The sequence below is a fragment of the Bison bison genome, unplaced genomic scaffold (genome assembly GCF_000754665.1).
Source record: "Bison bison bison isolate TAMUID 2011002044 unplaced genomic scaffold, Bison_UMD1.0 scf7180017864530, whole genome shotgun sequence".
NCBI classification, from domain to species: domain Eukaryota; kingdom Metazoa; phylum Chordata; class Mammalia; order Artiodactyla; family Bovidae; genus Bison; species Bison bison.
In genome coordinates, this window is record NW_011495080.1 from 7950783 (window position 1) to 7964304 (window position 13522).

Below are 13522 nucleotides of genomic sequence, written 5' to 3' on the forward strand. Positions count from 1 at the left end.
CTCAAGAGGCAGGTCAGGTGGTCTGGTATTCCCATCTCTTTCAGAATTTTCCACCATTTATTGTGATCCACATAGTCAAAGGCTTTGGCATAGTCAATAAAGCAGAAATAGGTGGTTTTCTGGAACTCTCTTGCTTTTTCCATGATCCAGCGGATGTTGGCAGTTTGATCTCTGGTTCCTCTGCCTTTTCTAAAACCAGCTTGAACATCTGGAAGTTCATGGTTCATGTACTGCTGAAGCCTGGCTTGGAGAATTTTGAGCATTACTTTACTAGCGTGTGAGATGAGTGCAATTGTGCGGTAGTTTGAGCATTCTTTGGCATTGCCTTTCTTTGGGATTGGAATGAAAACTGACCTTTTCCAGTCCTGTGGCCACTGCTGACTTTTCCAAATTTGCTAAATATGTATATCTACACGCATACTAAGTCGCTTCAGTCATGTCTGACTCTGTGCAACCCTATGGACTGTAGCCCACCAGGCTCTTCTGTCCATGGATTCTCCAGGCAAGAATACTGGAGTGGACTGCCATTCCCTTCTCCAGAGGATCTTCCTGACCCAGGGATCATATCCACGCCTCCTGCATTGGTGGGTGGGTTCTTTACCACTAGCACCACCTGGGAAGTCCATATATCCATATGTAGGGTTATTTATTTTTTTAAATTCAGTCAACTAAAAGTTAGAACCAGATGTTTTATTCAAAACTCACCTCTTTCTAAAAGTTTGAAAATTTGGGACAATTCATAGTTTTATACATTCAAAAAGATCACAATATAATGAAAGCAGTGATAGTGGCTTATTCAGAATTTATTTCCCTAAAACTTTCTTACTTTAGCTCTTTCTGGGTAAATAATAGGAAACAGAAATGGTTAAATTGTATTCAGGGAATTAAGACTCATTTGAGAAACAGAACCCTAAATACTTGCTCTCTGTGTATGAATGTAAGCTCTCTGAGGGACCAGAATTTTTTTCCCCACTGCAAGATCCCTAGCATGGTTTTTAGAGCAGTTATTGGTTCAATGCAGAAGTTCAATAAGTGAATTTGTCCAAAAAAGACAAGCAGTCATTGTATTACAATGCTAGAAAACATGAGGCCCACACTGTTCCGCTATCCACTCCTCACTATTTAAGTTTGTTATTTGTGTTGTTAATTTAAAACACAAGTATGTGGATTCAGATCTCATCATTTCAGAGCATCATTCTAATTTTTAACATAATGTAGTCTATAAGTGGGCTTCTCTGGTGGCTCAGTGGTAAAGAATCCACCTGCCAATGCAGGAGACTTGGGTTTGATCCCTGGGTCGGGAAGATCCCCTAGAGAAGGAAACGGCAACCCACTCCACTATTCTTCCTGGGAAAACCCCATGGACAGAGAAGCCTGGTGGGCTACCATCCATGGACTTGCAAACAGTTGAACATGACTTGGCAAATAAACAGCAACAACAATTCTGTAAGTATGTGATTACATGAACATATGTCCAGGCTGCGTAAAGCCAGCATGCCTATGTCAAATCTTACCTATGAACTCCGGTAACACTCTCCTCCACTATGCCCTTGATTTTCTTAAACATGTTGGGATACTTCTTATAAATCCAGTGAGTAAGATCCCCTCCATCATCCAAGATCTGGAATAATAAGCATCAATAATGTCATATTTAAAATTTTGTAAATGGTTAAACAAAGTAATTTACAGTGGTCATTATACAGAAGAAAACGACAGTGAGATGAAAGGTCAACTGTAATTCTCACAGCCAAGTGAACTTCCCAAATGACATACCTACGAGGATCAAACTATACAGCAATGCCATGAGGATTTTCTTATGGACTAATAGCTTAAGTGATCATCTAGACCACTAGCTCCTGACTGTACTATAGTCAGAAAGCTTAAACCTAATAGCATATTTATAGTAGTTAAATTCAGGACTTTGAATATAATCAGTGAAAGCTTAGTAAAACCAGATAATTAGTCTCTCTCCCAGAACAATGGCTTATAAAACTGTATTTGTTAATCCTTTACTTCTCCCAAAGTACAGGCATTCTCCTACCCAAAATGCTCAGGCAGCACTGTAGGGTTTTGCCTAGCACAACCTCACACTCTCTATAAACCAAATTAAAAATAACTAGGGAACTGTGCAGCATGTAGGTGTGCAAGCATGCCTCTGAACAGCTCATCACTATTTCAGGTTGGGATTAAAGACAAACACAAAGCTGTGCCCACTGGAGCTTTCATCAGCAGAGGAAAGTTTCTGAATTATAAATAAGCTAAAGAAAGATCAGCTTAGAATACGATTAGGCAGTAGGCTGTGGCATTTCAGCCCTTTACCTAGCTGTCAGAAATGCTTGGCAGGACTTTCCAAATTGTCACATCCACTCTCCCAGAAAGACCCACACGACTGAGCTGCCCTCTGCTGGCACGTGCCCATTTTGCAGTTCCATCAGTTAACTCCACTACAAGTGTCAAAGGCGCCATCCTGGATCCCTGCCTACACACAATCTCCGACCTTGTGTCTAATACCTGACCTCTTTTTTGCTTCTGCCCTTGTTTTTTTGTTTTGTTTTGGGCAGCACCACTTAGCTTATGGAATCCTAGTTTCCTGATCAGGGACTGAACCCAGGCCCTTGGCAGTGAGAACATGGAGTCCTAACCACTGGACCGCCAGGGAATTCCCAATTCTGCTCCTGCTGTTAATCTATTTTCTCTGATTCCACCAAACCTTATTTGGGAGTAGAGATCCAAGGCTGGACTCACTCTTACACTTGCTCCATACTGTAAGTCAGTGCTCCATTTTTCTTGTGGTAGAAACCCTCAGAACAGAGTCCCTAAGGAACACAAAGGGTCCTCTGCATTTCTCTCTCCCTTTTTACATGTATGAAATCCCTCATGGCATTTTTCCTTGCAGCCTCTGATCCCTAGCATACAAAACATGCTATACAGGAAAGACAGTATCTTAGAATAACTATTCTCATCCACTTTTTCCTCTTAACAAAGATTTTGAATACAGGCAGGTGGTTGCTATCCCTAATATTTATTTAATGAATAAAGCCTATAATTATCAGTCTGTCATTCTACTGCAGAAAATTCTTGTCACTCAGGAATCTTCCTGAGGTTAGCGAGCAAGTAAAACTACTAGATCTTTACAGGATCCAAAAAGATTATGGGTACTGTTTTCTGGGGTCACAGTTCTTATTCTTGTCTTACTCACTTCGTCAACCTTTCCAGCAGTTTGTGCTGATCTACAATCTGTAAATGCTTGCTATGTACAATGCCCTGTCCTCCCTATGTTCGTGACTATACCATTAATATTTTATTCCCAGTAGAACCTCTGTCAGTCACACTCTGTGTGCTGGAATGAGCTGACTCATCGTGCAGCCAACTCTTCCTTCCCTTTGAGGATACAAAGGTTTTAACCCAGCTTTCCTCAAATCAACTCTTGGTGCATTATGACCTGCATCACAGAATCTAGAAAGACAGGCTGCTTCTCCTTCTGTCTCCCAGGTAAAGCCTGCTCTGCAGTCTTTAGCAGCAAGTAATAGTTGGACTAGAGCTTCAAGGATTCTTGTTTTTAGTTGATTTCTTTAATTTCTCCTCTCACTCCTATCCAGAAAGGTTTGCATAGTAGGAGTACATTGTACTTGTGCAGCTTTGTGCTTCCCCTTATGAATCTAATATGCTATCAGACTTCAAGCACTTTTAAAAAAAGTGAAACAAAAATAAAAACTAAGCAAAAATTAAAAGCCCCAACTTCCTAAGGTGAGAAATGAATAAAGAAGAAATTTGAACTTGGATCCCTTCAGGTTTACTATAAATTTAGCATGTGATTCTAGAGAGAAAGCTATGTACCACTGGAGCTGTGTGTGTTGGGGGAGGTGCTGGTGAGCAGTGTTAGGGGATAGTAACTCATTCATCTTACTTTTTAACCAGTCATGTGTGAACCCGGAGTAGTATTTTAACGCTGCTGATGAATATGAGCACTTCTAAGATCAGCACTGACAATTATAAGCACTTTGAGGCTATAAAGAGGTTTAATATTCTTGGGATGTCCTAAGCATAAGCATCTAGTTCTGCTGGAAGCCCAGGTGCATCAGATGAAAAAGGAAACATCTTCCTTCCTGTTGGGAAACCCTCTCCCAGGCTACATCCTCCCTCCCTGTACCCCCAGGTCCCAATGAACTATGCTAACAGAAACCTAACACACCATGTTTGGCTGCCAGCCCTCCACATTCACACATCTGTCAATGCACCACCAGAAGTCATCTTCTGACTCTCCTTTCCAGGCAAACACAGGAAATCCTGAGAAACAAGAACAAAGAGAAACCATTAAAGCCTGAAAAAAGGGCTGACCCTCAGTTTTGGCAAGAAGATGAGATGCTAGTTTTTCCCAGTTCCAAACTTGTTTTGCCGTACTTTGTAGGCTGATGTTCTTCACTGATTAAATATTGTCTTCAGCCCCCTTTATCCATTCCTTCGTCTTTGATGGTCGTTTTATTCTTGTTAGACCAAAGAGGACAAACAAAAGGGCCAAGAGTATGAGGGATGCTAAAAATATGACTAAAGGCAAAAAAGAGGAAACTAGAAATATGTACTTTTTCTCTAGTCCAACTAGAATTCCCATCATTTCCCAACTACATTTTGATCTTTCTTTGCTTCTCTACCTTAGTCATTCCACCTTCTTCATCAGGAAAACTCTTACACTCTTCTTCTTCTGTTCAAATGTTGCTACACTTCACTGGCCAATTAAGTGGCATGTTCCTAATGAAGCCTTATTAACTCAGCTGTAAGTGATCTCTCATGGAATCTGATCTTTTATTAGCCCCTTGCTGGTACACTGAATGTGGACGTATGATCTGTTGTGGCATTATCATATATGTCCTTGTATTATCATTGTTTGTAAATGTGTCTTTTCTCCTCAACTACAATATAAGGTTCTGAGTGCAAAGACTCTCTTATTTGCCCTTAGAGTCAGTCAATAAGCATTTGTTGGAAAAAAAATGAATGTATATGTACAATTAATTGAACTACATATTTATATATGTGCACTTTCTATACATAATTTACACATTAATAAAAATCTTACAAATTAATGTAAATGAAAGAACAAATAAAATGTTGACAGTGTTTGCAAAAGGAGAGATACATGCACTATAGAACTTTCCCAGAATTTCTCATGAGCTCTGATGCAAATTTTTGTACCCTGATCTGTGTTGTGCTGTCAGAGAGGGAGTGCAAGAAACCGGCAAAGTCCACACTTCTCTATTTCTTTTTTTCTGACACAGTCATTTATTCTTCTTGCCATTGGCAAACACTCCCCAAATCTTACTCACCAGAAATTAACAGAGCGTCTCCATTTTCCTCCCTGACAATCCTTATGAATGGAAAGGGCTTTAAGGGAGCAACTGCCAGTGACAATGTCGAGTGGATAGACCATGTCCTTCCTTTGTTTCAAAACTACCCATTCTGGCAGTATCCCAACCAGGTTTCAACGCTCCTGTGTTTCAAAGTGGTCTTCACAAAAGCCCACATTTTAAGGCTATATGGAGGAGCACAGAGAAAAGTTAATAGTGGTAATAGCCTTGTAGATTTTGAAAAGGCAGTATTAGTCCACATCAGGGTTAAAGGGTCTCTGGCTTTTAATGTGGTGTAAGCCACAAAAATTGGCAATAATATAGAAGACCAATATTTACGGAAAAGGGGAAGAGAATTCAGAAATACAACAGAACTGCTCTAATCAATGCTCCAGGAAAAGCCATCCTGAAGGAGAAACAGCCTAACAGATACTATAGGCTAGGCAAGAGGTTCAGAAAAAGAACTCTTCTTTCCAACTTCAGATAAATATCTACACTTGGTGTTAAAGTGTCAGGTTATAAAGAGGACAAAACACAATGTCTAAAAAAGAGGGTAGAGGACAACATTCTCAGAAAATGCAGAGAGACAGACCTTGGCTAAAGGGAGATACGAGAACTTAAGAGGGCTGACTAACAATCAGGTCAAGTCCAGGGGAGAAGGAATGTACACTTGGCTACCAATCTTCATGGCACTACCAGCAATATTAGGATTCTCTGTCAAATATCAGAGGCAAAAGGGTATTACTCCTCAATCCTCAAAACTGTAGGAACAAGATAAACTGCAGGAAAGTTGATCTGAGGTGGTATTTATTTGTGCTGCTTTCTTCTTTCCAGTCATTTTATGTGAGACATATTTCTCCTAAGGCTGCACATCATGCCTGTGGGTCTGGTTACTAACTGCCACCTGGGACAAAGTATTTCCCAGGAAAACTTGTGTCCAGCGGGTCTAGCTTTATTATTCTAAGTATTTTCTCACTTTCAATCCTAAAACCATAATGAGACAACAGCCTCCATAAATTCTGTCACCCAGGCAGACAGGGGAACCTTATTAAAGGAGTGACAACAATTCTAGGTTCTAGGCTTGTTATATCACAAATACAAAATCATCAGTTGGTATGGTTTTGAAAAGTTAGTTTGTGGAGAAGGGAATGGCAATCCACTCCAGTATTCTTGCCTGGAGAATCCCATGGACAGAGGAGCCTGGCAGACTACAGTCCATGGGGTTGCAAAGAGTCGGACAGGACTGAGTGACTAACACTACTAAAAGCCTAGCTGACACCACACTCAAAGCTGAACAGTTGCTTAGGTTCTTTGGTCTGTGGCTGAGGGATAGAGCTATTCATATGTGGAGATGTACTGGATTTAAAATCAGCTTTGTAAAACCATTCTGGAATAAAGCTCAACTGGAAAAGTGAAAAAAAAAAAGTTAGTTTGGAATCATTTTATAAGATAGATGATGGAATAACTACGGAATCAATGGCACTTCCAAGAACATTCTATAGCCCAGTATGGAAAGGCTAATCGAACAAGTTTCTTAGTCTTGTACAGGGCAAGAGGGCCTACAGTGGACCTTAAGGGGGAGCTCTTTGGGCAAGAGGAGAGAAAATAGGGGGGCTCCAGTGAGAATATCAGGAAAATCTACCAAGAAGAAGATGGGGGTGGGGGTAGTGGAGGGTTCACAAGAATCAGTAGAAGAAACAGTGAAATTTACACAGGAGGAAGGACCTGAGACTGTCACAGCCTTACACAAACACCTGAAATAGTAAACTTCTCTTTACTCGGCTCCCGTGACTCAGGCCTCTCCACACAGGTCCCTGTGACAACAGCCTTCCATCTACTCTCCCAGGAGTGCTTTCACACTGACCGCCTATTTCCTTCCTCATTTATGACTCGTCTTTGGGGACTTGATTTTCTGGAACTGTGTTGGCACTGGCTTCTGTTCTGGTTGTCTACAGTATGTACATCTCTACAGGGTGTCGCCACTAGCAGTACCTCATGATTCCTCCTCTGATCCTTCCCTACTCTAAGACTTGGCTCTGTCTCAGGAAGCTCAATGCCGGGCTGCTGCCGCCACCTTAGAAACCATCGGCTCCTGGGCTACCACATCCACTTCTCTTCTTCTTGCTGTTGCTGTTTTATCTTCACCAGCTTCTCAAAGCTTTCGGTTGTTGTTGGGTTGACAACAAACCAATCCTCAGAGTGGACAGAGTTGACGTGATACCTGACACCACTCTCTGACACAAATTCTTTCTGACAGAGAAGTGAAGTGAAGTGAAGTGAAGTCGCTCAGTCGTGTCTGACTTTTTGCGATCCCATGGACTGTAGTCTACCAGGCTTCTCTGTCCATGGGATTTTCCAGGCAAGAGTACTGCAGTGGGTTGCCATTTCCATTTTCTGACAGAGAAGACACTTGTATTTTCCAGCCACAAACGTTTCCAAAGTACAAGAGCCCAGGTGAGCTTTAAGACCAGATGCACTACTGTTGACAGCCTCACAACCCTGGTTAGGACACTGAATGCGATGATACTTCAGACTTCTATTTGTGTAGTACTTCTTGGCTGAAGGTCAGTAGCCCAGGACAAGTATATTTTAACTTCCAATCATCAGGTACCAGATCCTGAAGCACCTTTCTCTCAGGCCATTCCTTGGCCAGTTCATCAGAAGCCAGTTCCTGCAGGTGGTACACAGCTATCTGCCTCTGAACTCGGTCTCCACTCTTTGACTCCAAGCTCATGTCCTTCAAGCACTCTGGCTGTCCTGACTCTGGAAAGAAGAATACAGTACTATGCTCTTATATACAAGTGATATACGAGTCCAGTCTTCAATCTATACAGCTTTCCACAGTGGTGACATTTCAGGGTCATCTTCTCCAGCTCAGCAGCCCCTTTGCTCATTTTCTCACATGGTACAGATATCTCATGATGCTGGTGAAGCTACTAGAGCAACTCTCATGCATGCATCTCAGCTTTCCCAGTTTCTTGAGAACTGTTCAGAGACGTTCCCTCTCACTTGGCTCATCTATTTCATCTCCAGCCTTAAAATGGGGAAGCTATTATGATTTGCCATGACATGATACTTCATCTCTGCTAGTGAAAGAAGCTGTTTCCCACAATGACGACAGGTAAACATTTCCTATTTACAGTTTCCCTGTGTTTCTTTAAGCCCTCTATGGTCTTTCTCCCTACTGCCTGGCAGGTAGGACAGGAGACACTGCCTTCATCCACAATTTCTAAGTACCACTGTTCCTCTAAACTGCCTGCTGCATAAGCCGGTGGTTCCTTCCAAATACGGTGAGTCTGGGCTTTGGGATTAGGTTGAGCTTTAGGCTGCTGCTTCCTCCCATAAAGCTTATGCTTCTTCTGTGGAAATTCTCTGATAGTCTTCATCTTCTTCCTGCCTGGATTTCCTTTTTCCTTTGGTTGATATTCCATCTGACCCTTCTACATGGGAAGCAGCAGCTGACTTGATCCTTCTCATCTTCACCCTGTAGGTAGATTTTCGGAAGGATGCTAGAAAATCACTCCCTGGTTCATGAAGCAGATGATGAACCGCTTAAGGAGTCATCATGAGGGACAGTGTACTGGAAACTCTTATCCTTTATGGAGGATTGGGTTCTGCTATTCTTAGCTTCCATGATCCTCGTGCTTCTCTGCTGCTTAAAGGGTGTGGGTCCCGGGGTAGCGGGCACTGCACAGAGTCTGGAAGACATCACTCCCTCTCCTCGCCTAACAAATTGACCCAACGGCTCCAGCCAGACAACGCCACTTCCGCTCTCCTCTCCACTCCCAGATGTGGAGTCGGGGCCGCGAGCCCTCTCTGTTTCTTTTGTCCTTCAAGTGTCAGTGGCTGTTGTGTTCAAATATTAGTCTGCCAGGTCAAGTCCTGTTTAGTGCTAAAGCAGAAGTACCAAACATTAAATCAGAGCACACTGCTGAAAAACCAGTAGGACCACAAAATTATATCTGAAGAATTTTCTTTTCTAATCCATATGACCTGGAAAGTGAAAGTCGCTCAGTCGTGTCCGAGTCTTTGCAACCCCATGGACTATACAGTCCATGGAATTCTCTAGGCCAGAATATTGGAATGGGTAGCTGTTCCTTTCTCCAGGGGATCTTCCCAACCCAGGGATCAAACCCAGGTCTCCTGCATTGCAGGCAGATACTTTACCAGCTGAGCCACAAGGGAAACCCCATATGACCTTAGACAGTGAATGTGTTCACTGGTGCTCTAATATTAGCAAGGCAAGGCAAAGCATTAACTAATAATGGAATATCAGACATAAGAAGATATTTGTGGCTGTAAAGCAATACAGTTACCTTGATCATATTTAACAAAAAGAAGTTCAGAAAGAGAGAAACCTCATCAAGAATAGGGACCCACCAAAACATGGAGACAGTCTAAGTGTTCATCAACAGATGAAGGGATAAAGAAGATGTGGGGGGTGTGTGTGTGTGTGTGTGTGTATATATATATAATAGAATATTACTGAGCCTTGAAAAAGAATGAAATAATGCCATTTGCAGCAACATGGATGGACCTTGAGATTATCATACTAAGTAAATTAAAATATTAAATAATATCACTTATATGTGGAATCTAAAAAACAGTATACATGAACTTATTTACCAAATGGAAAGACTCACAGACATAGAACACAACTTATGGCTACCAAAGGGGAAGGTGCAAGACAGACAAATTAGGAGTATGGGATTAACAGATACACACTACCATATATATATATTAGATAAACATCAAGGATTTACTATATGGCATAAGAAAACACATTCAGCGTCTCATAATAACCTATAGTGAAAAAGAACTGAAAAAAGAATATATATGCGTGCATATGTGTGTACACACACTTTACTGTATACCTGAAACTAATACAATATTGTAAATCAACTATACTTCATTTAAAAAAAATGAATATTTCTTCCAAGACAACTTTAAATGTCAACTTTCCTTACAGATTTACATCAAAACAATGGAACTTTTTGAAACCTTTAGCCAGAGACAAAGAATGTGCAAAAGGTCTTACCACTTTCTGCTAGAGCAGCAGCCACTTCGTTGAGGGTGGAATAGATGTTGCAGGCAGCCCATCGGCACTGTGCTCCCAGAGCTCCCAGAGTTTCCATAAGCACCTGTATTAAAGAGAAAGCAGGAGATGAGCAAGCACGGGCCAAACAGCTGGTCAAGGAATTAAGTTTATATATTTGACAATGAGAAAGTACATTATGGAAGCTCCCAGAGTTTCCATAAGCACCTGTATTAAAGAGAAAGCAGGAGATGAGCAAGCACGGGCCAAACAGCTGGTCAAGGAATTAAGTTTATATATTTGACAATGAGAAAGTACATTATGGAAGCTCCCAGAGTTTCCATAAGCACCTGTATTAAAGAGAAAGCAGGAGATGAGCAAGCACGGGCCAAACAGCTGGTCAAGGAATTAAGTTTATATATTTGACAATGAGAAAGTACATTATGGAAGCTCCCAGAGTTTCCATAAGCACCTGTATTAAAGAGAAAGCAGGAGATGAGCAAGCACGGGCCAAACAGCTGGTCAAGGAATTAAGTTTATATATTTGACAATGAGAAAGTACACCAATGATTTTCAACATGTGCTTTGCAGAAACTTCAGCACTTTGAGAATGGGGCAGGGGTTGAGGGTAGGCATGAGGAAGGCTCCCACTGAGCTGTATGCTTTTACTCATTTAACCTACTGGTCCTCCCTATAAGATTCAATTAAACCAAGGATTTCAGAGCCATACGTCTTTTCAAAAACCACCAATTTATAATTCTGCTTCTCTTTACGATGTAGAAAGCCGAAAGAGAAGCTTCCGCTCTAAAAACAAGAAAAAGCTGCATAATCTACCATACTGTAACGTTTCTTGAGCCTATCAAAGAGCCGAGGTCATAATGCAACCAATGAACTCCAGAGAGCGCCAAATCCCTTTAGGGAGAGAGGGAACACAGTTTTATTCTTGTCAGAGTGCAGGAGGAAGAGGTGGCTGTCATACAATAGAGTAAGAAAAAATTAACTAAAATGTTAATGAATTAGTAAAGACTGAGTGTGGGAAAGTATCAATATGTCAGTTTGGAACTTCTGGTGGCCTGAGCCACAATGAGATTTCATACTCATGTGAAAGGGCTTTTCTAGGGGCTTCCAACCAGAGCTCACAAAGGAGACTGGGGGCAGGGAGCTGATTGCCTGTGCTCGACAATAAGCATGAAATCTGGGCACTTCCCCAGTCTTCTCTCAGAGGAAACAAAAGTCCTAAACTGTAGCAAGAAGAGCGGGAATTATGCCTGCCATGAAGGACAAGACAAAGACCCATTGCTTCTGGCGGAGGGTAGAAGTAAAAACTCTCTGCTCCTTGGGGAGTAGCTGAAAACCATCTTGGGCCCAGGACTAGGTATGCTGATACAAAGTAAAAATCACTGCCTCTCCAGGAGGGACAGGAAAATATCTCTGCTCAAGACCTACCACAGGAGAACACTGGAACCCACTAAAAAAAGATACCCCAGTCCAAGGACAAAGGAGAAGCCACAATGAGACAGTAGGAAGGGCACAATCACATTAAAATCAAATCCCATGACCCAGAGGGATGGTTTGGGGAAGGAGGTGGGAGTGGGGTTCAGGATGGGGAACACGTGTACACCCATGGCAGATTCATGTTGATGTATGGCAAAACCAATACAATACTGTAAAGTAATTAGCCTCCAATTAAAATAAATAAATTTATATTAAAAATAATAATAATAAAATCCCATACCCATCAGGTGGGCGACCCACAAACTGGAGAACAATAATACCAATAAGTTCTCACACTGTTGTAAAGGTTTTAGGTGCCACACCAGATTTCCCAATGTGGGGATCCGGCAAAGGGACTGGTAATCTCCAGGGAATCTGACTTTGAAGGACAGTGGTATTTGATTATAGAACTACCACAGATACAAGAAAAAATTTGACAGAAGTGGCAGGAACACTGAGAAAGTCCCATTTTCACGGAGGCTGGCCTAAGACTGAGATTGGACCAGAAAAATTTAAGAAGCCCAATTGCTCTCACTATGAGCCTAGGTCCAGAAAACAAGCAGTCTTCTGCTGTGGGGGGACATGCACTTGAAGAGAGAGCCCCCCTGTGGCAAGCATGTGCAGAAGTAGTTGACAGCCTGAGGGTGGAGCAGAAATACTGAGAGCCCTATGGCTTGGAGGAATCTGTAGCCTTCGGTACGGAACAGAATTGAAATCCAGACCAGTTCATGACAATAATGGGAACTAACATACTACCATTCAATATAAAAGTTCAAGACACACCAAAAAAGTGAAAAACCCAACCCACAGTCAGGAAAGAAAGTATTCAAGAGAACCAGACTCTGAGATAAGCTACTGTTTGATCAGACAGGAACTTTAAATATGATTATCATATTTATGTTGAAGCAGTCGAGAGAAACAGATCGACATCCATGAACAGATAGAGAATTTCAGCAAAGAAATGGAAACTATAAAAAACAAGTGAAATAGAAACATTAGAATTTTTTTTAAGGTATCAGATTTAAGAATTCTTTCATTAGACTTGTCATACCAAACTGGGCATATCTAAGGATAGAATCAGTGAGCTTGAAGATAGATCGATAGAAATCCGCAAACTGAAATAGAGAAAGAAAAAAACAGTCGGAGAAAAATCAGAAGAGAGTATCTAAGATCTATGGGATACCATCAATGGTCTAATTTACATATAACTGGAGTTCTGGGAGGAGGAGAGAAGAGGGCAAAAGATATATATGAAGAGTTAGAGATCAAATTGCCAATATCCGCTGGATCATCGAAAAAGCAAGAGAGTTCCAAAAGAACATCTATTTCTGCTTTATTGACTATGCCAAAGCCTTTGACTGTGTGGATCACAATAAACGGTGGAAAATTCTGAAAGAGATGGGAATACCAGACCACCTGACCTGCCTCTTGAGAAACCTATATGCAGGTCAGGAAGCAACAGTTAGAACTGGACATGAGACAACAGACTGGTTCCAAATAAGAAAAGGAGTACGTCAAGGCTGTATATTGTCACCCTGCTTATTTAACTTATATGCAGAGTACATCATGAGAAACCCTGGGCTGGAAGAAGCACAAGCTGGAATCGAGATTGCCGGGAGAAATATCAATAATCTCAGATATGCAGATGACACCA

At 41.5% G+C, this 13522-nt stretch overlaps 1 protein-coding gene and 1 pseudogene across 7 annotated transcripts in view; both read right to left on the minus strand.

Annotated features, from left to right (window-relative positions):
• AHCYL2 (adenosylhomocysteinase-like 2) overlaps positions 1 to 13522 on the minus strand; it is a 193068-nt gene that overhangs the window by 22135 nt on the left and 157411 nt on the right. For all 7 annotated transcript variants that reach the window (XM_010831688.1, XM_010831687.1, XM_010831690.1 and 4 more), the window contains 3 exons: positions 10378 to 10480; positions 4193 to 4287; positions 1515 to 1621 (listed from right to left, as the gene is read on the minus strand). In XM_010831688.1, coding sequence (XP_010829990.1) covers positions 1515 to 1621; positions 4193 to 4287; positions 10378 to 10480 — 305 coding nt within the window. The remainder of the gene's footprint in view (positions 1 to 1514; positions 1622 to 4192; positions 4288 to 10377; positions 10481 to 13522) is intronic.
• Positions 7207 to 9317, minus strand: LOC104982333 (annotated as a pseudogene).